At 34.7% G+C, this 27,165-nt stretch overlaps 1 protein-coding gene across 1 annotated transcript in view; it reads left to right on the top strand.

Moving 5' to 3' along the window:
• HABP4 (hyaluronan binding protein 4) overlaps positions 1–27,165 on the top strand; it is a 52,269-nt gene that overhangs the window by 17,631 nt on the left and 7,473 nt on the right. The window contains exons 4-6 of the mRNA XM_027874880.1: positions 5,908–5,991; positions 18,868–19,042; positions 25,311–25,493. Of these exons, the coding sequence (XP_027730681.1) occupies positions 5,908–5,991; positions 18,868–19,042; positions 25,311–25,493 (442 nt within the window). The remainder of the gene's footprint in view (positions 1–5,907; positions 5,992–18,867; positions 19,043–25,310; positions 25,494–27,165) is intronic.

The following is a 27,165-nucleotide window of genomic DNA, read 5'->3' as shown; positions in this document are numbered from 1 at the left end:
AAAGATCCATTCTATCGTGTAATATTTCTGCTTATTAGAAAGAGTGGAACCAGGTTTCAGGATAGATTGCTTCTATGAGCTAGAAAATATGTCTGTAGATGAAAAAAATTCTGGGATTAGTCAGATTTCTGTGATACTAAAATGGTTGCTTTTGTTGTTGTTTTTGGGTCTAGACCTGTGATTTCATCCAAGGATACCATATCCTTGCTATGAAAATACATGACTGGGCATCTTCATCTGTAACAGTTGTTATAGATGTTAACAGCCACTAAAAGGCTAAGTAACTTGCCCACGGTCACACAACCAGTATGTTTGGGAGGTCATGTTTCAACACAGAACTTTCTGACTCCAAAGGGCCCATCCTCCATATACTCACTTCATTGCTTTTCTTTCTTTTCTTTTTCCCTTAGGATTGTTATAATATTTATAAACACATCTTTAAATTTGGTAGCTTGATATATGCAAGATTCTTTTTAAGAAGTGAAAGGATTCATTGAGTTTTTGTTGGCATGGAAGGGAGTCTTAATTTTTGTTTCCCTTTCTGTTCATTGTTATTTTTGTCCTTTCTAGTTTTAGTACTATTAGTGGGACCATTAACTGGCAGCAAACCTCAACTTTTTTGCCTTTTTTGGGATTATTGTATAAATATGAATAAGAGGCCAAACAAAAAAAAACTTTGAAGTTTGATGTATTAGCAATGCAGTTCTGCTAGAATGCTCTGCATGCATCTATACATTCACCATACAAATATTTTTAAAAATTTTCTGGGTAGCTAGGTGGTTCAGTGGATAGAGTGTCAGCCCTGGAGTCAGAGGGATCTGAATTCTAATTTAACCTCTGACACACTTACTAGCTGTATGACCCTGGGCAAGTCACTTAATCCCAATTGCCCTTCAAAATAATAAATAAATAAAATGAAAATTTTTCTGTTCATTAGTGAGAAAACTGGCAAGGAACAGTGAAATTGATTATCTTAAGTGGTAAAATAATAAAAAAAAATCATTCTTTTTTTAATTCTTTTTGGTTTGCAGAGGCATTTAAAATACAGAGGTATTTCAAACTAATATTTGAATATATGTACCTCTAACATTATTGGAATTTATAGTATTTAACTAGGATTCAATGCTGTAAAAAAAGGAAAAAAAAGGCAGATCTCTTTAGCTTGTTCATTTTGCCTTCCTGTTCAGTTCTTCTACTTTATCTTGGAATGGCAACCCTTTTCCATGGGTAATCTGTGTTCATATACTCAAAAATTGCTGCATGTGTAAAACATTTCTGTATCTGTTTACATTTACAGTATATTATGTCTGTTTGTTACGGCTTATGTATGGAAGCTGGCTTATTTGTAAATAAACCTGCCCACTTATAAATTGGAAGGTCTGACTTGTTATCTGTTTGTAGGTTGGAAGGATGACCTATCCAAATTTAATTAAGGACTTTAAAAAAAAAGGATAATTTCCAGATTTTCTTAAGTTACAAAACAGTGAATAAGGGAAAAAACCATTTAGTTAGTAGACCATAAGCTTAAAAAAACATTGCATTATAAGTTTATTTCATCAAGCTAAAAGGAAAATCTGTGCTTGCCAAGAAGAGAATTGGTATTTGCTGTCATATCCAATGGAGAATCCAAATCTGAGAGGGATTCCCATAATACAACTATAGACACTGTCTTCAGAAACAGAAGATCTGGACTCCAGTGCCACCTCTGTTATATACTACTTGTGATACTTTAATAAATCATAACTTTCCTGGGCCTCCATTTCCTGATCTATGAAATGAGGGAGTTGGACTAGGTGTCCCCCCAAAGTCCCTTCTAACTCTAGATCTATGATTATGTGATCTCTCTGGACAGTGAGGTCCTCCAGGTGCTCATTTACACTTGGCATTGACCTTATATATCAAGTCTTGAAACATATTAGAAATTCCTAAATGCCCTCACTATCCACACAGAAAGCTGAGTGGATGAAGAATGCCTACTATCCACGTGATGTTATACAGTTAAAAGAATAAGCCATATGGCTTGTTTATCATCTCTCTGCAGATGACTCATAGATCTTCATATTCATCCCTAGTTTGTTTGGGTTTTTTTTTTTGCCAGAACTATATTGTTCATATGCAACTGAATGTTCCATAGGCAACTTAAATTCACCATATCCAAAAACATCCTCTTATTCTCCAACCCACTACCTATACAGCCACCACCCTAGTTCTTGTTGCCCAGACTATTGTAATAGCCTCTTAATTAGTCTCCCTGCCTCAGATTTCTCCCCTCTCTAATCCATCCTCTGTCAAAAGTGATATTTCTAAAGCACAAGCCTGACCATATTAATGCAGTAGCTCTCTTTTGCTCAAGGAATAAAATACAAACTTTTTTAGTATTTAAAACCCTTCACAATATGACTCCAGCTTGCCTTTCCTGATTTATTATACATTGCTCCCATTCATTCTCTGTTCCTGTCAAACTTTATTACTTGCTATTTCTTCTACATAATATTCAGTCACCTGTCTCTGTGCCTTTCCATGGGTTAACCCTGGTACCTGGAATGTACTCCTTTCTCACCTTGGTTCAGCCCTAATGCCAGTTTCTACATGAGACTTTTCTTAATCTCCCCAGCCGCTAGTGCTTCAGCCCACCCTCAAGAAACTACTTCGTATTTACTTGCTATATATTTTGTATATACTTGTATGCATACATGTTTTCATAATAGAAGACAAGCTGCATTTTGTTTTTGTCTTTATTATCACTGAGCTAAGGCACAGTGCTTGGCTAATAATAGGTACTTGTTTAATTTCAGTCATGTTTGACTCTTCATGACACCACTTGGGGTTTTCTTGACAAAGATACGGAGTGGTTGTGCCATTTCCTTCTCCAGCTCTTTACAGATGAGGAAGCTGAGGCAAACAAGGTTAAGTGATTTGCCCAGAGTCACACAGCTAGTAAATGTCTAAGGCCGGATTTGACCTCAGGTCTTTCTGACTCCAGGTCTGGCACTCTATCCACTGTGCCACCTAGCTGTCCACCAGCAACAACAAAACTTGGGCACACTGTATATGGGCAGTGAGCCAGAGCCACAACTGAACAGGTGAAGATCATCATAATTGCCTTTGGGAAATTGCAGTTTATTTAATGACCCCAAGCATCTCTCTGAAACAAAGATCCATATTTCTAACCAGTATTTTAAAAAAGATTGAGTTTTTTATATGTTGTCATTATTTCCTAATTATACCATCCTTCTAGAATTGCCTCTTGTAACAAAGAAATACAATTAAGCAAAATAGATCAACAGCCTATGCAATCTACCACTTCTCTACTGGATGGAAATAGAGGTATTTCATCATTAGTCCTCTTGGTCAGTGCTTTGATCTAGAAACAGCTAGGTGTGAGGCAGTGGTGTTGGACTTGGAGTTACGAAGAACTTGTTTGAATCCTTCCCCAGACCTTAATTGTGTGACCCTGGCAAGTCCATTAACTTTGTCAGCCTCAGTTTCTTCATCTGTAAAATGTGGTAATAATAGAATCTACCTCACAGGGTTGTTAAGATCAAATGAAATAATATATATAAAGTATATTGCAAACTTTAAAGTGCTATATAAAATCTAGGTCTTTATGTTATCATCCAAATGCAGATATCTTTTACTCTTATTTTTCCTTTATGTTATCATGGTCATTATATCTCTTGTTTTCTTAGTACTACTATTTTCATTTCATAAAAGTCTTTCCGAGGATCTCTGAATTCTTCAGATTCATACAGTACTTCTTAACAGCACAGTAATATTCCATTAATTCATAATTTCTTCAGATGTTCCCCAAATACCTGTATTTTTCTGATGATGTTTGAACAAGGACTCGTGGGGTACCACAGTCTTTATGAGTAATGGAGAGATATATGGTAGCTGTGAACAGGCTACAACATATTAAAGATGAAGACTTGCACAGTATAAATGATGTAAAAATGTAATCAGAGAAGTAGGAAAAAAGATAGACATACTATGTATTAAAAGTGAAATATAATTAATGTATAGCCCACTCTCAAAAATACTACCAATATTGTACCCTGCATTTTTATGTTCATCTGCCAGAAGCAATTTTATTTAACTTAACATTAACCTAATATGCAAACATTTATAACTTGGAGAGATAAATGTTCAAACTGGCATAGTCCAGTTCCCTATGACCTCCAATATGACTCTCTGCCCCCACAATGATGTTAGTAAAATTTTTATGTGTCTTGAAGATATATTAAAGTACAATTTGAGTTAACATTCTGGAATAGATAAATGATAATCCCATTCCCTCTTGGACAACTCTCTCCCTTATGGAGTAAGCAAAGGGAACTCCTTGAGATAGATATTATTATCCTTTCACAGCAGAGAAGATTGAGTTATGGCTCCATCACTTTAGGCATGTGTGGAAGCAGTGACAAGAAAAGATTGGGTACTACCCAACATTAATCCATTAAATAATTTTGTACCTTACTGAAGTGTTCAAAAAAAAGTAAGTATTCTTTTATTCAGTTTTCATTTGAGATTTGGTGTTTTTGCGATTAGCATTAGAATAAATAGGAAAACATTTATTTGAAGGCTATTGTGTTGGATAGATAAATTGTCAAACAAATGATGGGAACTCATAGTCTTCAAAAGAAATGTGTAGGCTATCCACAATTATTTGAAAGAATGCTTCAAATCATTAATAATAGAAACACAAATTATTTCTGAGGTTTCACCTCCCACCTATCATATTGGCAAGGATGGCAAAAAGACAAAAATCTCAAATGTTGGAGGGGTTGTAGAAAGACAAGCATAGTAATGCATTGTTGGTAGAACTTAAATTGGTCCAACTATTCTGGGAACACAATTTGGAATTATACTAAAAAAAAATCACTAACCTATATATCCTTTAATCCAGCTATGTCTCTATAGAGATTAAAAGCAGAAGGAAAAGCTCCTTCTGTATGAAAATATTTATAGTAGCATGGTTTTAGAAGCAAAGAACTGGAAGGACAGTGAATGCCCATCAACTGGAAAATGGCTGAAGAAATTGTGCCACATGAGTATAATAAAATAGAATTGAATTTTCGCCAGTTCTGTTCAACACATGAGTTGTTTGAATTTTAAATAGAAATGTATATTTGTCTGTTGTATAAGCAAAAGTAATGTCTGTGTTTCAGAGGTGCTTTTTGCTAAACCAGTGATTCTCAAGTTGTTTGAGGCTGACAGACACTCTCTTGTATACATTTGTTTATTTGTTTATTTTTTGCAATGTTGCCACCCTTTAGTCTCTGCTATGGATTTTTCTTAAGAATTTTATATGTTTTATATATTATATTATGTATGATATATATTTTTATATTATGTATGATATATATTTATATATCATACTTATAAATTTATATAATATATAACATATTCATATGTTATATATAATTTATATATTTTAAAATTCAAGTTACTTATGGCTCATTTTCATAATTGAAAATACACTGGAATATCCAATTATAGAATGGGAGATCATTTATAGTAATTTTTTCCTATGTTAGAAAATTTCTCTGAACATCTGTAATCAAAAATCTTAGTATTTCCTATAGCTATAATTTCTAATTTTTGTTTGTATGGGAGAGAATCTCAGATTACAACTTGTTATTTTAGAATAATTTATTCTTCATGTTTGAGTTCAAAGAAATACAATGATCCTTTTTATTTTCAATGATAATTGCCAAGGTGATATATAAATGATATCTAGTGATGTCATAATATTATGGGAAAATTAAAAGTTGCTTCTTAAGAAATCAAGAAATAAGATATTTGAAAAATATCACCTGGATTTTTGATTCATCACATTTCAACATACATATTTTTGTGGATAGCAATAACGATTTTTATTATGACTATATTTCTATTATTTTACAGTGAGTTGGAACAAACTGCTCCCATGGAAGAGAGTGCAGAAATAGAAGAGCACCAGGGAGTACCTGAAGGAGAATCTTTGACTAAGTATAGTGTTTCATCTAAGTATTCTTAATTTGAGCATGCTTTCAACAGTATCAGTCAATTGATTCAGAAACATAGTAATACAATAAAACTGCTAAAAGATAGTCTTTCAATAGTTATTTCACTATTAGCGATACATATATGTTTCAAAGACTAGGTCTTGTGACCATATTGTAAATCTTAGAATTTCTACCAGTGAACCAGCATTGACCAAGCAATTGATATCCTTATTTTTTTCTCATTTATTCCTTGTAACATTCACTGTTTAGGCAGATGGCAGCAGATTTATAACTTGTTGATTTTGTATAATTCAAATTTTGTGGTCATGTTTAATACAATTTGTTTTTTCAGAAGGGACTACTGAGTTGTGACATTTAGTATTGTTAATATCAATATTAATGCTGTAATAACACTGTTAATATTAATATTGTTAATATCATTACCAGTATTCATAGAAACGTAAACTTATAGAGGAATAAAAATTGGCCAAAGCATATACCTCCAATTGGACTAACTTTCGTGCTAATTCTGGTATGTTAATTTTCTCTCTTATTAATACCTTTTGTTTTTTATACCACAGATACTTTCTGATATACATAACTTCCTTCTACCTTTTTCCTACCCCCATAGAAACTCTTCTTGTCCTAAAGAAAATCAGTTAAGTAAAATCATCACATCAGCTGTGTCAGATGGCATATGTAACACTCAGCATCTATAGACTTCTTTCTTTCTAGTGAGAGGAGGGAGATATGTTTCATGATGTGTCCTCTGGAACTAATTGTGATCATTGCCTTAAAACCTTAGTTTCTTACATCTATTTTTTCTGACAGACTTGTAACTGCATTGAAAACTTTCTACATTTTTCTCAGAAATGTCTTTTCATTGTTGTTTATTTTGATTTAAGCATTTTTCTGATAGCTTTTATTAAATATTCTCTTTTGAGTCTCCCTTCCCTCATCCTTTTTCATGTTCCTTTTAAATAATCACAGTGCCTGGCACATAATAGGCACTTAATAAATTCTTGTTGACTTGACTTGATATTCTACTTTTCTTTTTAAAAATGTATATTTATTTAATGTTTTATTTCCTTCTCACTTACATGTAAAAACATTTTTAACATTCTTTTTAAAATTTTTGAATTTCAAATTCTTTCCCCTCTTCCCTCCCTGTCATTGAGAAGGCAAGCAATTTGATATAGGTTATACATGTGCAGTCATGCAAAACATATTTCCATATTAATTATGATGTAAAAGAAAACAGACAAAAAAAACCCAAAGAAAGTAAAAAAGAGTATGCTTCAATCTTCATTCAGACTGCATCGGTTCTGTCCCTGATAGCATTTTTCATCATAAATCCTTTGGAATTGTCTTGAATCGTAGTATTGTTGAAAATAACTAAGTCAGGGGCAGCTAGGTGGAGCTGTGCATAGAGCTCTGGCCTTGGAGTCAAGAGGACCTGAGTTCAAAACCAACCTCAGACACTTGATACTTACTAGCTATGTGACCTTGGGCAAGTCACATAACCCTGACTGCCTCACCAAAAAAAAAAAAAATACCAAAAAAAAGAAAACAACTAAGTCATTCACAGTTAATTATCATATAATATTATTGTTACTGGTTTCTCTTGTTCTGCTTATTTCACTTTGCATTAGTTCATGTAAGTCTTGCCAGGTTTTTCTGAGAGCATCCTGTTCATCATTTCTTGTAGTACAGCAGTATTTCATGACAATCATATAACACATCTTGTTCAGCCATTCCCCAATTGATGGGCATCACCTCAATTTCCAATTCTGTCACCACTAAAAGAGCTGCTATAAATTTTTTTTCACATATAGATCCTTTTCTTTTTTCTTTTTTTAGCTCTTTGAAATACAGCCCTCATAGTGGTATATGCTGGGTCAAAGGGTGTGCAGTTTTATAGCCTTTTGGGCATAGTTCCAAGTTGTTTTCTAGAATAGTTAAATTAGTTCACAATTCCACCAGCTCTGAGCACATTAATGTCTCTTTTCCAACATCCCTCCAACATTTGTCATTTTCCTTTTTCGTCATACTAGCCAATCTGACAGGTATGGGGTGGTGCCTGTTAACAGGATTTTTACTGAGTCAGTCTCTAACCTGAGAGTGCTTGGAGCTGCACAAAGCAGGCTTAGAAACAGGAGTGCCAGTAGTCAGGTAGTTTAATTATTCAGTTTCAGAGTGAGGAATGTTCCCTTAGCTCAAGTAAAAGCATAGGTTATATACTTAAATCACAACTGTGGAGGGAGAAAGGTGGATTATAAACAATCATTTAGTGGTTTCACATGAGAAACCCACAAGTCCCACAATACAATAATTCTGGAGTCATGTCTTTGAGGGTCATGACCACCTACCCTAAAGTACAGAACCAGAGTTCTGTGATGGGAACAGGTTCTACACACTTTGATTCACTTCACTTAAGGTCCAGTTATTGTGAGCATTGTCAGAGTTCTGATTAATCAGTTTAAGCTTCATTGTGAGCTCTGACTCCAAAGCCAGAGAGGCAGCTCTTGAGAAAACTAAATTATTAGTATATTCATTACATATATCATATTGATTAATATGAAAATGATAAATTATAAATTTCTTTCTCATACTCAAGAGTTGTTTTAATTTGCATTTCCCTAATCAATAGTGAGAGCATTTTTTCATGTAACTATAGATAGCTTTAATTACTTTGTATGAAAACTTCCTGTTCAAATCCTCTGACCATTTATCAATTGGGGAATGGCTCTTATTTTTATAAATTTGACTCAGTTCTCTATATTTTGAGAAATGAGGCCTTTATCAGAGCAGCTTGCTGTAAAAATTTTTTCACCTTTATGATTACTAGCTGTGTGTTTCCCTCAATCTATTTCTTCTACTCTTTTTCTTTTCACCCTGTCCATCCTCAAATTTTGCTTCTGATTGCCACTTCCCCCAGTCTGCTGTCCTTTCCATCAGCCCCCTCTCATTATCTTATGCCCTTCCCCTCCTACTTTCCTGTAGGTTAAGATAGGTATCTATACGCAACTGAATGTGTATGTTATTCCCTCTTTGAGCCAATTCTGATAAAGGCGAGGTTCAAGCACCCTCCCTCCCATCTTCCCTATCTTCCTCTCCACTGCAAAAGCTTTTTTGAGCTTTCTCCCAGTGCATTCCTTTTTCTCACACGTTAATTTTCTTTTTTTAGATATCATCCCATCATATTCAGCTCACATTTATACCTTCTGTCTATATAATACTCCCAACTGCCCTAATAATTAGAATGTTATTAGAATTTACAAGTATCATCTTCCCACTTAGGAATGAAAACAGTCTAACCTTATTGAATCCCTTATGCTTTCTCTTTCATGTTTACCTTTTTATGCTTCTCTCGAGTCTTGTATTTGAAAATTAGATTTTTTTATTTAGCCCTGGTCTTTTCATCAGGAATACTTGAAAGTCCTTTATTTCATTAATTGTCCATTTTTACCCCTTAAAGAATTATACTCAGTTTTGCTGGTAGGTGATTCTTGGTTGTAATCCTTTATCCTTTGCCCTCTAAAATAACATATTTCAAGCCCTCTGATTCTTTAATGTGGAAACTACTAAATCTTGTGTTTTTCTGACTGTGACTCCACAGTATTTGAATTGTTTCTTTTTGGCTGCTTGCAGCATTTTCTCTTTGATCTGGGAGGTCTGGAATATGGGCTGTAATATTCCTGGGAGTTTTTATTTTGGGATCTCTTTCAAGAGATGATTGGTGGATTCTTTCAATTTCTGTTTTACCCTTTGGTTCTAGAATCTCAGGGCAGTCCTTGATAATTTCTTGAAAGATGATGTCTAGGCCCTTTTTTGATCATGACTGTCAGGTAATGCAATAATTTTAAAATTATCTCTCCTGGATCTATTTTCCATTTCAGTTGTTTTTCTAATGAGATATTTCCCATTGTCTTCTATTTTTTTCAGTCTTTTGATTTTGTTGTATTGTTTCTTGATGTCTCATGAAGTCCTTAACTTCCACTTGCCCAATTCTAAGTTTTAGGGAATTATATTCTTCAGTGAGCTTTTGTACCTCCTTTTCTATTTGGCCAGTTCTACTTTTCTTTTAATTAATTAATTTTTAGTTTTCAACATTCACTTCCACAAGAATTTGAATTCCAAATTTTCTCCCCATCTCTCCCCTCTCCCCACCTCAAGACAGCATGCATTCTGAACACCCCTTCCCCCAATCTGCCCTCCCTTCTGTCACCCCCCCACTTCTCTTATCCCCTTCCATTTCTATTTTCCTGTAGGTCAGGATAGATTTCTATACCCCATTGCCTGTATATCTTATTTCCCAGTCACATGTAAAAACAATTTTTAACATTCATTTTTAAAACTTTGAGTTCCAAATTCTCTCCCTCCATCCCCACCCACCCTCATTGAGAAGGCAGGCAGTTCGATGTAGGTTATACATGTGTAGTCATGTAAAACACTTCCATAATAGTCATGTTGTGAAAGACTAACTATATTTCTCTCCATCCTACCCCATCCCCTGTTTATTCTATTCTCTCCTTTGACCCTGTCCCTCCTCAAAAGTGTTTGCTTCTGATTACCCCCTCCCCTAATCTGCTCTGTATCATCACCCCCCCATCTTATCCCTTTCCCCCTTATTTTCCTGTAAGGTAAGAAAGATTCTCATACCCAATTGAGTGTGTATGTAATTCCCTCCTTAAGCCAAATCCAGTGAGAGTAAGATTCACTCATTCCCTCTCACCTCTCCCCTCTTCCCCTCCACTGTAAAAGCTTTTTCTTGCCTCTTTCATGTGAGATAATTTACCCCCATTCTACCTCTCCGTTTCTCCTTCTCTCAGAACAATTCTTTCTCACTCCTTAATTTTATTTTTTAGATATCATCCCTTAATATTCAACCTACCCTGTGCTCTCTCTCTCTCTCTCTCTCTCTCTCTCTCTCTCTCTCTCTCTCTTTCTCCCTCTCTCTCTCTCTTTCTGTCTCTCTGTATGCATGTATATATATACATTCATATGTATGTATGTATGTATCTATTCCCTCCAACTAACCTAATACTGAGTCAGGTCTCATGAGTGACAAATATCTTTCCACGTAGGAATGTAAACAGTTCAACTTTAATAAGTCCCTTATGATTTCTCTTTCCTGTTTACCTTTTCATGCTACTCTTGAGTCTTATATTTGAAAGTCAGATTTTCTATTCAGCTCTGGTCTTTTCCTCAAGAATGCTTGAAAGTCCTCTATTTCATTGAATGTTCATTTTCCCCCTGAAGGATTATACTCAGTTTTACTAGATAGGTGATTCTTGGTTTTAATCCTAGCTCCTTTGACCTCTGGAATATTATATTCCAAGCCCACTGATCCCTTAATGTAGAAGCTGCTAAATCTTGTGTTATCCTGATTGTGTTTCTACAATACTTGAATTGTTTCATCTGGCTGGTGCAATATTTTCCCCTTGACCTGGGAACTCTGGAATTTGGCTAAAATATTCCTACAAGTTTTCCTTTGGGGATCTCTTTTAGGAGGTGATTAGTGGATTCTTTCAATTTCTGTTTTACCCTCTGGTTCTAGAATATCAGAGCAGTTTTCCTTGATAATTTCTTGAAAGATGATGTCTAGGCTCTTTTTTTTAATCATGGCTTTCAGGTAGTTCAGTAATTTTAAAATTATCTCTCTTGGATCTATTTTCCATTTCAGTTGTTTTTCCAATGAAATATTTCCCATTGTCTTCTATTTTTTTCATTCTTTTGGTTTTGTTTTATAATTTCTTGATTTCTCATAGAATCATTAGCTTCCATTTGCTCCATTCTAATTTTTAAGGAATTATTTTCTTCAGTGAACTTTTGGACCTCCTTTTCCATTTGGCTATGTCTGCTTTTTAAGGCATTCTTCTCCTCATTGGCTTTTGGGACCTCTTTTGCCATTTGGGTTAGACTATTTTTTAAGGTGTTGTTTTCTTCAGTATTTTTTGGGTCTCCTTTAGCAAGCTGTTGATTTGTTTTTCATGATTTTCTTGTAACACTCATTTCTTTTCCCAATTTTTCCTCTACTTCTCTTACTTGGTTTTCAAAATCCTTTTTGAGTTCTTCCATGTCCTGAGACCAATTCATATTTTTTCTTGGAGGCTTTGTATGTAGGATCTTTGACTTTGTTGTCTTCTTCTGGTTGTATGTTTTGATCTTCTTTGTCACCAAAGTAAGATTCTATGGTCTGAAGTTTGGTTTTTTTGTTTTTGTTTTTTGCACTATTTGCTCCTGTTCCCAGCCAATTACTTGACTTTTTAAATCTTTGTTAAGGTAAAGCTCTGCTTCCGGTGTGGAGACTGTCCCAAGCATCAGGGGTTTTGTGCAGCTGTTTTCAGAGATACTTTTAGGAACCTATAAATTTTCAGTTCTTCCAAATTGGTATGATCAATGGAGAGGTGTTTCCTCATTTCCTGGCCTGTGCTCTGGTCTATGAGTGACCATAAGCACTCTTTTCTGCCTTGGAACTGTGAGGAGGATTCCTTCTCCACTGTTGCCACAAGCTTCACCTCACCAGCACACCTCCTCGCCCCAGGACTGCAACTTAGATCCAAGCCCGGGCAAAGCAAGAGAATCCTGCCTCATCACCAGCAAAGAGATTCCTGCAGTCCCCCTCTAATCAGCCATTCGATCTCTCCACCATCTGTGAGCGAGAGCTCCACAAGCAGCTGCTGCCACTGTTTCCACTGCCCCGAGGCTGCACAAGGGCCAGGACTGGACCATGCTTCTCTCTCAGCGTAGTCACAGACCTTTCCCACTGACCTTCTGAGTTGTCTTTGGCATTTGTGGGTTGAGAAGAACCACCAGAGCTGTCTGTGATTCAGTCTCCTGAGGCCTGCTTTGTCTTTGCCTGTGTGGTCTACAGTGAACTGTGCTTCTCTCCCAGCCCAGCATAACAGACCTTTCCTATCAACCATCCAGGTTTTCTTGGCTGGAAATTTGTTTCACTCTGTCTTTTGGTGGGTTCTGCTGCTCTATAATTTGTTTAGTCATTTTTTTACAGGTATTTGAAGGGGTTTGGGGGAGAGCTCAAGCAAGTCACTGCTTTTTCTCTGCCATCTTGGCTGTGCCCCTGCCAGTTCTACTTTTTAAGGAGTTCTTTTTTTCAGTGAATTTATGTACATCTTTTTCCATTAGGTCAATTCTGTTTTCTACCAAGCTCTTGACTCTATTTTCATGATTTTCCTACATCACTCTCGTTTCTTTTCCCATTGTTTTTCTTTACTTCTCTTATTTGATTTTTAAAATCCTTTTTGAGCTCTTCTAGGAATTATTTTGGGGCCTGAGACCCATTCACACTTTTCTTTAAGGCTTTGGATGTAGTAGTTTTGACTTTGTTGTCTTCTGAGTTTGTATTTTGATTTTCCCTGTCACTAAAGTAACTTTCTATGGTCAGGTTCCTTTTTTTTTTTTTTTTTTTTTGGTTTGCTCATTTTTTCTGCCTACTTCTTGACTTTTAACTGTGTTAAAATCAGGCTCTACTTCAGGGTGGACGGCTCACTGTCCCAACCTTCAGGTTTTTTGTGCAGCTGTTTTCAGAGCTAGTTCTAGGCATTTGTAATTTTTTAGTTCTTCCAAGTTAGTATGATCTAAGGAGAGGGTATGTTTACAACTCATCTGGCCTGTGCTCTGGTCAGTGAGTAATCACAAGCACTCTTTTCCAACCTGGAACTGTGACCAGGGTCCTTGCTCCCCTGTGGCCATAAGCTCTGGTGTGCTAATGCTTCTTCTCACCCTGGGACTAAGACCCAGGCCTGGAACCTGGATCTGACTATGGACAGTGCAACAGAATCTTAACCCCCTACCCCAGTGGCAACAAAAGGACCCGTGTAATCTCCTTCTGACCAGTTGTCTGACTGCCTTACCTTCTGTGGGCTGAGAGCTTCAGAACCTACTGCAGCTTATTTAGTCACACCCAATGCCTACCAGTGGTTTGCTGGGGCCTGGCCTGTATTCAACTTCACCTCTGTGTGACAGACCTTTCCTGCTGACCTTCTAAGTTGTCTTTGGCTGAAAAATTATTTTACCCTGCCCTTTTGTGGGTTCTATTGCTCTAGAATTTGTTTTGAGGCATTATTTGAAGTTGTTTGGAAGGGAATTTGGGAGATCTCAGGCACGTCTCTGCCTTTTCTCCATCATTTTGGCTCTGCTCCCTACACTGACTTTTCTAATTTATAGGAACCTTATATCTTTTATGTATTCTGTGACAATTATGTTATCTTTGATAGGAATTTTTCAGAACTTTTCTGGGAATTTTTCCTTTTGAATTTGGCTTTGTTTTTTAAGTGTATTAGTTCTTTACAAATGACCCATTAATGACATGTTAATTAATTAAGCATAAAGCCAAATGTTAAAAAAATAAAGCAATTGTCCCTGTTCAGAGAGTTCTTGTTTCTTGAAAGTTCAATGAAACTAGTCACTTGATGTCTAAACTCATCACTCGAGGGGAAGGTGGGGATTAATGAGAAAAATAGGGAGAAATGGTATTTGCAGAAAAGTTTATCTTGTGCATAAGATTCCCACCACCACCATGCCCATATATCCATTCTTCCTGAAAGCATAGCTGTTTTTCAGCATTATAGGACTTTGTAGGTATTTAACAATATTACACAATATGTTTGTGTTTTGGCATTTTCCCATAAATACTATTAAGGAAGGGCCTGAAATATTTGACAGTTGACAGTTCTTTCTGTTTACTTCTCACTTAAATACAGCTTGAAATCTTCCTGGTAACATAAATAATACCATCTGTTATTTTATATTTTCATATGACCTGTAGCTTAAAGAACTGGGGTTAAGAGTTTGGAGAGATATGTTTGTTTATAAATTAGAAGGAATAGCCTTCAATGTCTTTATTGTTTTATTAGAATTTACCTAGTTTTGAAAGGAATTAGCCCATCAAGAGAAAAAAAGAACTTTTTTAAATGGGGCATTTGTTTTAATTATATATTAGGAGAAATAATTCATTGTGTTTTATTTTTGCTTCAGGGTTTTCCCCCCTTTTTTAACTTTTCTTTTTTTCTTAAATATGTATGCATGCACATACTTTTGTTTTATCCAGAGTGGAATACCTTATTTAATGCATTTAGACTTGTATTATTGTGAATTTTGCTGCCAATTTGAATGCAAATATATTGACCTCTTTAATAGGAGATGCACGCTTTTGTCAAGCATGTTGAGGAGAGTGTTTGTTTGCCAACTATGTCTGTTGTCTTTTTTTTTCTTTTTTCTTTTCCAGTCATATCTGTTTTCTCTCACAATATTTACACTTTGAAACTGTTACTACCTAGCTTTTTTTTTTACATAGGGTTCTCTCTCTCTCTGTCTTTTTCTTCCCCCACCCCTCTCTTTGTCCTCCACTCCCCATGCTGGAACTATGGCAGTCCTTCATGTGCCTGATCCTACTCCTGATCAGCACAGGAGATTTGACTTCCTCTGTTTCTCACCTCGACTGGTTCATCCCTTCTCATGAATCATAGTGGCCTCCAGGAGCACAACATATTGGAGCTGCAGTTAGTGCAGACATACAATTGGCTTAGCATCTTGCAGCTCAGAACTCCTGAACTCAGTTAATCCACCAGGCTCAGCCTTCTCAGCAATGCAGATTATAGCCATATGCCACCATGCCCAGCCCTACATAACTTTTAAAAATTAGGTTTTATTGGTATCTTTTGTTTTTACATGATCTTCATTTCCCAGTATGTCTTCTCCCTTCCTTAAATAGGTCTATACCTTTTAAAAATGAAAAGAGAACAGTAAGATGGTTCAGTAAACCTATCAATCAAATCGAATAGCATATGTATCATTATAAGATCCTTGAGAGTAGGAATTGTTTCAATTGTATTTTTATTTCTAGCACATAATAGGTGCTTAATAAATACTGGTTTAATATTTTCCCTCCTCAACTCTTCCCAGCAAAGAAAGAATAGCTATGCTTGGACTTCTTCAATTATATATATAATTGTATATTGGATCTTTCGCCCCCCATCTTTCATCTCCTTGGGGCCAGCTCTAGCTTCAGCAAGTCCATTGATTCAGGGTCAGTGTTAAAATGCAGTGAGGCATTCATGGACCATACAATGCAATAAAAATGGGAGAAATGGTGACAAAGGAGAACAAGATTTAAAGATACTAATTTAAATAAAACAGCTACTCTTTTGCCTCAGCATTCACCTCACCAACCTCTCGATTTGAAAAGCATTCTTACAGGGCAGTGGGAATTTTGCTTAAAACCTATGCCAACTCTCCAAGGGGGTGCCTTTTAACACCTGAGGCCAACAAGACCAAGCCTCCAGGCTCTTAAAAAAGCAGCTAGGCCTTATAAAGCATGTGCTACTCTTACCATTTTAGTCATTTTCCGAACCTAATTCCAAATTGCTATTCATAATAGCCGAACCAATTCACAATTCCACAAACAACTACTTAACTTTTAAGTTTTAGAATTTTTAAATGCTAGTGACTTTTTAGTTAGGAACACCACCATATCATATTACATTAAAAAACAAAATCAGAGAGAAATATAAAATGTTTAAATTCAAAAGAAGACTCCAGAGTTTCAAAAATCATATTTCATTTGGTTCTTTAATATTTTCAAAGACTCTTCCTCTTGTTCTAAACTACTTTCTTTTTGATTCTTTTTTTTTAGGTAGAAATGTCAAAAATATACAGTGTAATAGATTATACTGCATTTTATGCAGCATACATGTTCCTGAAAAACTCAGGCTGCACTTGAGCAGCCAGGTGCATTTTACTTAAGGAAAACTCCCAAAGGATTCTTGGAGAGTGAATAATTGCTTCCCAGTTTGTATGTTTAGGGTTGGATTTTTGGTCTGTTGTATCAGTCTGGCATATCATTTCTTGGCATACTTTGAAATCTGGTTTCTCCAAATCTAAAGTACATATCCAAGACTGCCCAGCTCTCCCTCTCTGTCTTTTTATTGTCATGAATTCCAAGATGAAATGGTCATTTGCTCCAAAGTTTTTGTTATTCTTTCCATAGCAATCATTTAATCTGTAACGAAAATCAGATCCAAAAATAGAAGCTCTTGTTCATTCTTCCATAAATTGAGAATGGCTTAATTGTGATATTATTTGCAACAATATAATCTTGACATATTTCTGACCTGAAGTTGATTAACATGTATTCGTTCCTACTGAACATCAGGTCACTGCCAAAGCTTCTAATAGGGATTCTCTTTAGTGTTATATCAACTGAACAGTTCTTAAAACTATCACAGAGGAACCATCATTTTAGCAGTTTTTGGTCTTACTGCTATGAGTTGCTTTTGAAATCATGACCTACTTGCAAAACATGCTAAAGATATAATCTTTACGCAGTCATCCCTTGGCAATATTGTACCTTACTATGCATCTCCTGTCAAAACAAGCAAGAAAAAAATCGAATGTGGAAGAGAAAAGTTTTCTCTAAGCATGTATTTCTGAGTGAAAAAGAATAGAAAAGGTGCTGTGTTATATTGGTGGTACTAGGGAAAACACTACATCTGTTTTAAAATTCACGACTTTTTTGCATGTGACTTATATTCTTCATTTTATTTCTTTTCTAGCCACTCAGTACTTTCAATTCAGGATCTTTTGTTGTGTCCAAATAATTTGTAGATAGTGTCTTATTTTTAAACACCTTGGTAGATTTTTTTTTCTTTTTTGATTTGATGTCTAGTTGAAATTAGTGATTTATATCAGCTAGTGTTTTATTGTTTGTTTAAAAATTCTTAAATACATAGAAATCTTTGAACTTGTTTTGTGAGACTAATTCTTTAATTAACATAATTGTTCTTTGACATTGAAATAATTTTTAATGTTTCATTTGTCTTCTCGTTAGCCTTCTATTATGAAATTATACAGAAAGTGTGCTGTTAATATTCTTGGTAGTGAGACATTTCTCATTTATTTTGTTTCTATACTTTTTTCCTTTTAACTGTTGACTTTTGATTTTTCTTTTTGTTTTTCTTTTTAATTTTCATTTAATTTTTTATTTTTAACATTCATTTAAAAATTTTTTTGGATTCCAAATTCTCTCCCTCCTTCCTGCTCCTACCCCACCCATTGAGAAGGCAAACAACATGATATCAAGTATACAAGGGAAGTCATGTAAAACATATTTCTATATTAGCCATGTTGGAGGGGGAAGCAAAAAAAAAAAAGGAAGAAAAATAAAGAAAGTGAAAAAATATGCTTCAATCTGCACTCTGCTGGGTTTATAAAACCTTCAAATCATTCAACCTTCTAGCTTAGTTGGAGTTCCTGCTGTATTATCCCTAATCTCCAGACCTAAAAATAACACAGAATCATAAAATTTTAGCATTAGAAGAACTCTTAGTATTTAAAGTAATTCTTTTTATGTAGAAGTAAATCTTCTTAGTATAGTCTATGAAGTTTCCCACTAGTTTCTCATTTTTGCAGACTTCTCCTTCTCTTTTGTCTATTTAGCACATTTTTTCTTGTAAGAAAGGCCCTTAAAAACATACATCATCCTTAAGAGAATCTTGAGAAAAGTGGACATTTTAGGTCTAGTTTCTACTTCAAATGTTTGGTTAATTTTTTTTGATAAAAGAATTCTCTTGATAAGTCATCCTTCATTTTGTTTCTTTGGGCATTTTATGCAGTCTGCCATGAGAATGAGTACTTGTGACATTATTGTCAATAGAGTTCATGTTATGCCTATTTTCTTGATACCATCTGAGGATGAAATAGTAACTATAGCAACTATAAATAATGAAAAACAAAAATTCAGTGGGAGATTATAATTAAATATTTTCCCTTATATTAGTTTATGCATGCTGTTTGTGTGAGGGGTAGCATGTGAAATACATTGCCAAACTGAAAAGTATCACTTTTCCTTTCTTTTTAGAGTCGCTGAAGTTGGGGAGCTAGTGGAAGAATGTCAAGTTCAAGAAATGACCTTAGATGAATGGAAAACCCTTCAAGAGCAAAATCGACCAAAGCCTGAATTCAACATCCGGAAGCCTGAATCCACTGTTCCTTCCAAAGCAGTAGTGATTCACAAGTCAAAATATAGAGATGATGTAAGCATTGCCTTTTAGCTTTTAGAGACAATTCTAATTTTTTCCACGTCAGGAGAAAATGCCTCCTTTTTTCTGACAATTTAGCACTAACAGCATTTCAGCTCCTTTAAAAATCATTTATAAATTCTAAAAAAAATTTTTTTTATTGATATCTGTTGAAGTCAGGATCTAGTTTCAAATTTCACCTTTGATATTTATAACCTGTGTAACATTGGGCAAGTCACTTAATTTTTTGACCTCTAAAATAAGGAGGCTAGACTATATGCTTGCTGAGATTCCTTCCTGCTCTAAATTTATTATTCTATACTTCTCCCCTTTCCTTTACACAAAAGCTATCCCTTGTGTAACAAAGAATAAAAGAGAGGGGAGGAAAATCAATTCATCAAAACTAATTAACCAAGTCTGACAATGTACATATTGTCTATACCCATGGTCTCTCACCCAATCTGGAAAGATATACATTTTCTTGAGGCTTCTCATGGATTAAACTTGGTGAATATAATTAAGAAATCAGATTCTTGCAAATAGGTAATCAGAGATGATAGATACATAGTGAATGACTCATATCTTCATTATTCTTTAAAATAACATCATTTAAAATACAAAGCAGTATTTTCCACTGAAATCTGAGTTGTATAGCTTCATAAGCATAAGCACTTATATTTTAGAAATGTGTTAGGCTGTCATAAAGCAAGTTTATTTAATTGCCTTTTTTAAATAAATGCTGTATGCTAAATGAATTTTATTTGAATCATCCATAACTAAAACTTTGAACTAGACTCCAGAATTTTATATACTATTTCCTAAAATACTAAAATTATAGTAGATCATGTAGTTCATTCTTTCCATTTTATAGATAAAGCAAAATATATTTATTCTTTAATTATGTTACCCTTAGATTTAATTATTTATTAATTAAATTAATTATTATAATTATAATTTATTAATTATTATATTACCCTTAGATTTGTATTAATTTTTAAAACAATATTAATATTAGTACAAAATTATAAGTGTAGTGACACATTAAGGCAAAGGAAATAGTATGGGGTATTTAAACTCAATCTAGAGTTAACTCTTTAATTAGCATCTTCTGTCTTTAATAGCTTTGGGTTCTGTTTTGTATGGATTTCTTAAAGCCTCGATAACAGTATTCATACAGTAGTATAGTATACTTATTTGTATAGTATACTTATTTGTATAGATCTTACTTGCATAAAGATCTAGACACTGTCTCTAGTCAAACAAAATTACATTAATAAGTAGGATTTTTTTTTACCCCTTTTTGTTAATTTATTTTGATTTATCAACAATCACTTCTATAAGCTTTTGAGTTTTAAATTTTTCTCTCCTTCTCAACCCACCTTTCTCCCCAAGACATCCCACAATCTGATATAGGTTATACATTTACATTCCTATTAAACATATTTTCACATTAGTCATGTTGTAAGGAAGAATTAGAACCAATAGAAGGAACCACAAGAAAGAGGAAACAAAACAAAAGAGAAGAAAAAAAAGAGCAAATAGTATGCCTTGATCTGCATTTAAATTCCATAGTTCTTTCTTTGGATGTGGATAGCATTTTCCATCATGAAATTTTTGGAGATGTCTTAGATCCTTGCATTGCTGAGAAGGGCTAAGTCTGTCAAAGTTAGTCATCACACAATGTGGCTGTTACTGTACACAGCATTCTCCTGGTTCTGCTCACTTCACTCAGCATCAATCCATACAAATCTTTAGAATTTATTGATCTTAAGGAAATGATTGTTTTTTGCCACCTTATGTTTCCTATTTTGGTATTCTACACATAGCCTGCTGCTGATTTAAGTCTTGGACCATAATGCTGGACTGTTTAGAAGAACTGTTAGGAGTATTATACCACCTGAGAATAATAATAATAATAATAAGTTACCAATTTGTTGCTTTGCAGTAATTTTAATAATCATATTTTGTTACATGAAAGACATTATGACAAAAAACCCCAAATTATAAGAACAGAATTCCTCATCAAATTCCTTTCCTTGATATATTTCAGTGAACATGCTAACATAACTTATTTTTATGTTTATCCTCTGAGCGTATGCATTATAATTCTTTGTATTAAGATTTCTCTTCTTGAGGCAATTCAAATGGAAGCTTTTGTATGGGTGATGAAAAATTACATAAACAATCAGTCAGTAAGCATTTTTTAAAACACCTATAGTGTACTGGTGATGGAAGTACAAAGACAATAGCAAAATTTGAAACTGTCTTCAAGAAAGAGAAATTCTATTGGGTGAAGACTGCAGGAATACACATAGATATATATATAGAGCAGATACTAGGTACTTGTAGCTGAAGGCACCAGGAAAGACCTCATGCATGAGGAGGTGCTTGAGCTGGGTCTGGAAGGAAACCAAGGATTCTCAGAGGAAGAAGAAGAGGAGGAGGAATATTTTCCATACCCAGGGGCACAGAAAAACATGTGAGGAATAGCCAGAATAGTCTTGCTTGACCAGAGTATGTGGAGGGAAGTGAGTTGTGAGACAGGTTGGAGCCCGATTATAAAAGACTCCAAATGCCAAAAAGGTGTTATCTTTGATCCTCGAGGTAATGAGAAACTGCTGGAGTTTACTGAATATAGAAGTGGCAATGTGTTTTAGGAAAATTGCTTTCAAGGTAGGGCCACTAGGTGGTACAGTTGATAAAAGCACCAGGTCTGGAGTCAGGAAGATGAGTTCAGATCTTGCCTCAGACACTTACTAGCTGTCTGACCCCTGGAACCCTGTTTTCCTCAGTTTCCTCATTTGTAAAATGAGCTGGAGAAGGAAATGGCAAACCACTCTGGTATCTGTGCCAAGAAAACCCCAAATAGGGTCATGGAGAGTCAGCTGAAATGACTGAATAACAACAATTACTTTCCAACTGGGTAGTAGATGGAGAGGCAGTGAGTGAGGGCAGTGAGACTAGTTAGGAAGTTTTGGTAATAGTCTAAGTGAGAGGTGATAACGGTCATTTTTGGGGCAAAGAGAGCTTGGTTTTAAACATGTTGCCTTTGAGGTGCTGAATGGGACATCTAGGTAGATATCTTTTAAGGAGTTAGTGACCTCTACCCTTTCTATTACATCATTGACATTTGACCTTAATGTTTCCTTTGCTACTCTGTTTCACTCCTGCCTACACACTTTCCAAATTCAACAAAATTTGAGAATTTAAAACTTTTAAAAGTATAACTACAATCCAGTTTTTTTAAAGTGATTGCAAGTTTGAAAAATTAAAACTTCTGAAAAAGTGTACCTGTTTACTTTGAGAGAGCAGCCTGGAAAAGTAAATAGAATGCTGACCTTGGAGTCAGGAACCCTGGATTTGAATCTTGCCTCATTTACTGACTGTGCGCATAGGCAAGTCACTTATCCCCTTAGAGGCTTTATTTTCTCACCTCTAAAATAGGATAGTATATGCGATACTTATCTCACAAGATTGTTGTGGGGGAAGTTCTTTACAAACATTGAAGTATGTATATAAATGTGAATTATTATTACAGTTAGACTAGTTCTTAGCATCATAAATATGCTTTATATAAAGCTTTTAATTTCAATTCATTTATATGTTGACTAATTTCTATTGAATATCAATTCTCATGCAATGCAAAGGAGCATACAACTAAATTTTGGCTAAATGTATCCTGAAACTTTGTCTAAAATATAATAAATTTAATATTCTGCAAGCTATTAAGAGGAGCAAACTTTAGTCACAAGGGATTATGTAATGAGAACTCTTGCCTAGTTAACAATAAGAATCAACTACAGAAATCTCTTAACATTCTTTACTTTTAAGAAAGGTTAAGGGTCAAATGTAGACATAGCCTAAACTCAAATATAAAACTTTTGATTTACAAAGGGCACTAAGAGAAAAAAACAGTTTTAGATTTTCCCCTAAATACTTATTACTCCTCATCTCCTCAGGTCAGATAAATAGATTAAATAAATATTGCTTCAAAAAAATTTTATGATACACTTTTTTTGCCCATTCACAAGGTATTGAAAATTACATTTGCGTATTAATGAGAAATGCAAAAATTGTATAGTGCTCTCTATGAAGTCTTTTAATGTGTAGTCAGTGACACAGAATTGAGTTTTGTAGGGGCTACAGAATACTACACTGCCATGTAACAGTCAATTTTAGTATGAATTTTGGAGACAAAAAAGCTTAATTTAAGACAAGATAGGTTTTTAAAAAAGGCCAATTGTTTTTTATTGCCATATGGTTGTCTTGCTATTCAGTTTCTTAAATCCTTTTTGTCTGGGGACATGAGAAATTAAAATTTCTCCCAAGGTAAAAAATGTTTTTAGAATATAACAGTTGACAGTCAAAAATATTACTTCAGAAGTTACTGCTGCTTGATCTGACCCAATGTCATATCATTCAAGATGTGAAAAAAGCCAGGTAAACTTGGGATCCTTAATGTAAAGAGGCAAATTGTACATTACAGGTATCACTGAGACTTGATATGGGATATGAGACTCATGTCTGGAATTTTATTCTGAATCTATAAATCTTAATCAAAAGGAATAGGATGGGTAAGAAGTTTGGGTGTGTGATATGGAATAGCATTACATATTAACAAGATATACAAGTAAATTTAGGAACCAGTTGAGGGAAGCATGATGAAATGCATTAGGCTGAGGACAAACAATGGCCAACAGGAGCAATACTGTCACTGTCTGGATAGATGTTACAGATCCCTTAGACCTAAAGAGAAAATTCTCTGGGCAAAAGATGATAAGCCTGATATGTTAGAATTAAGTCATAGGAGACTTTAGTTATCCAGGTGCCTATTAGAGCTCTCTCACTTCCAAAAACAGAGCAGCTAAAAATTTCTTAATTGCTTTAATGACCATTTCATCTTTCAAAAGGTGGAGGGACTAAGGAAAGGAACTTCTGGATCTGATTCTCTCCAACAAGGAAGAACTGGTTGCTGGAGTGGAGATGAAGGCTACTGGGGTGGGGAGGAAAGGGCAAATGTCTATGCCATGTTAGCATTTATGATAGAGGAGAGGAAAGCCTGGCACTGTCTGACATGACCCTAGATTATGGGAGATCATGTATCAGAGGGGTAGAGAAAGAAAGGCCTGATCCTATGCATTAAACTTCAGAGGAAAAAAAATTGTGATGAGAATAGAAAATTTGACAAAAGAGACCAATGTGAGTGTAGAGGGAGCTCTTCAACTAATTAATTTTTTTTTTTTAATGTGCAGAAGATAGAAGCAAGAGCAAGTAACTGAAGATGAATGCAAAGTAAGGCCCAGGAGTATAAGAATAGTTAGGTATGCTAAAGCTCAGATGAGGAAATTAAAGCTTGGAATGAACAGAAGCTTATGAGGAAAGCTAAGTACAACAAAAAGGTCTTTCTTTATAAGCTCTCTTGTGAGGAAAAGAGTCAAAGGGGGGCGGAACTGCTTGGCATGGGACAATAGTAATGAACAACAGAAAAGGTGGAGTTGCTCCGTCCTGGGTATACACACACACACGTGAATATATGTATTCACATAGGAGAAAGATCTTTGTAATGGAAAGAATGGAATAAAAATGACTAATATGGGAAATAAGCTGGTGATATTTAAAAAATAACCCCTTCAAGTTCTTTTCTGTTCACTGCAACTCTTGAGTATATCATAAAATGTTGTTCAGTATTATGTGTTTAATTTTAATTTAATTTAGTGTTAATTTAATAAGTGTTCTTAAATAAAGCATACTCATAGCATAACATATATTAGATTTATAGCATATTCTTAAAGCATCCTTTATGAACAAATGGGAAATAACTTCAAAAATCATCTCAAGATCTGAGTTGAAATATTTAGATAATCAAAATGTCCTTGGAGATTTCAATATTCATCTTTGCTGATGTTGATATTGTCTGATTTTAGAATGACAGGCTTGGGGGAAACAGCATTGTATTATAATTTGGTCCTTAATTAACATAGTGCTGGAAGGGATTCAAGAGGGTATAATCGTGCAAACTGTACAGATAACATTTATTTGAAAATTTAATAGAAATGTAATTTTTGGTTTGCTTAGTGATAAAATTATATCAATTCAAAGTATAAGCTTTTTAGCCTTTGATACTACGAGATAAAATGTGGTGTCTGCTGAATACTGGTGTGTCACACACACATTTAGCAGGTCTGAATGGTTTACCGTAGTTTAGATGTCTGTCAGCACCTTACAATGGCAGACCTCGAAGGGACCTTGGAGATTTGTGTATAATAAAATAACTGCCTTTCAGATGATAAAGGATGACTATGAGGATGACACCCATGTTTTCAGAAAAGCAGCCAATGACATCACATCCCAGTTGGAGATTAATTTTGGTAATCTGCCTCGTCCTGGGCGTGGAAGCCGAGGTAGTATGCGAGGTCGAGGAAGAATCAGGAGGATGGAAGAATCTGGATCCAGACCAGAAGTTGTGGTAGGTGTTTTGTTTATTTAATAAGTACTGAATTATTTTGTAAAGCCAGTGAAGAGATAGGGATGACCAGTATTTCATTTTTTTTGTATCAACTACTTAACTAAATTGATGATGAATCTATCTTTTAATATCTCTAAGCTATCTTACAGTTTATGCTTTTTCTTTCTTTCATAATTGCCTGATGTTTCAGTGTATAAAAAGAAGGTACATTGATTGGTGAGAGGTGTGGGTCATCCTGTATTTTCACGTGCCCAATAATGATCTCTCAGGCATGGTCATAGGGATTTCCAGAATTCTTGAAGAACAAACAAAACTCATTCTTTTCCCAGACTGAACAAAAACCTGAAGTTTGATAGCAAGTCGTGTTAGCTAGGATATCCTTATATAAAAGGTTAATGGGGCCTATGGTTAATAGTTCCATTATGTTACAGTGCCACCTTGTGGGTTTCTTATGATACAGTTATTGAACTTTAATCATTTTTTGACAATCTTAACTAATATATTAGCTCTAGCATTATAAAACATATAAACAATCTTTTGGCAATATTGAGTACAAGAAGGCAGGTATTAAAGGTAATCATATAGTCCTAATGAGAAATCAAGGTGGTGGCCAAATGAGAAAAGAAATCTGGAGGGAAAGGAAAAATGCTTCCTTTGACATGACATTCAGTACTAAGTAATTTTGAATTTTAGGGTTACAAAAGGTTTAGTAAAAGATCAGCAAACCTAGACAAACCAAAAGCAAAAATAGATCTTATCAAGAGATAAGGAAGGAAACTACATCCTGCTATAAGGCACCATAGACAATGAAGTTAAAGTTACTAAACATATATGCACCAAATGGTGTAGCATCCAGATTCTTAGAGGAGTGCAGGGAGATACAGGAAGAAATAGACAGCAAAACTATACTAGTAGGGAACCTCAATGTCCCCTTCTCTGAAATAGATAAATCTAACCACAAAATAAACAAGAAAGAAGTTAAGGAGGTGAATAGAACATTAGAAAAGATAGGTGTGATAGACCTCTGGAGAAAACTGAATGGGGATAGAAAGGAATATACTTTTTTTCCAGCGGTACATGGCACATACACAAAAATTGACCATGTACTGAGGCATAAAAACCTCACAATCCAATGCAGAAAGGCAGAAATATTAAATGCATCCTTTTCAGATCATGATGCAATAAAAATTATATGTAAAAAAGGGTCATGGAAAGATAGACTAAAAAATAATTGGAAACTGAATAATCTAATCCTAAAAAATGAGTGAGTCAAACAATAAATCATAGAAGCAATCAATAACTTCATTCAAGAGAATGACAGTAATGAGACAACATACCAAAACTTATGGGATGCAGCAGAAGCAGTTCTTAGGAGCAGTTTTATATCTGTAAATGCTTACATAAATAAAATAGAAAAAGAGGAGATCAGTGAATTGGGCATAGAACTAAAAAAAACTAGAAAAAGAACAAATTAAAAATCCTCAATTAAACACTAAATTAGAAATATTGAAAACCAAAGGAAAAATTAATAAAATTGAAATTAATAAAACTATTGAACTAATAAATAAAACTAAGATAAATCTAAATTAATAAAAAAAAGAAATGCTAACATGCAAACACACACAACACACACACACACACACACACACACACACACACACACACACACACA

The sequence above is a fragment of the Vombatus ursinus genome, unplaced genomic scaffold (assembly GCF_900497805.2).
Source record: "Vombatus ursinus unplaced genomic scaffold, bare-nosed wombat genome assembly UNPS02014807.1, whole genome shotgun sequence".
In the NCBI taxonomy this organism is placed as follows: Eukaryota; Metazoa; Chordata; class Mammalia; order Diprotodontia; family Vombatidae; genus Vombatus; species Vombatus ursinus.
The sequence above is the reverse complement of the archived record's forward strand: the minus strand, read 5'-3'. Positions and strand labels throughout refer to the sequence as shown.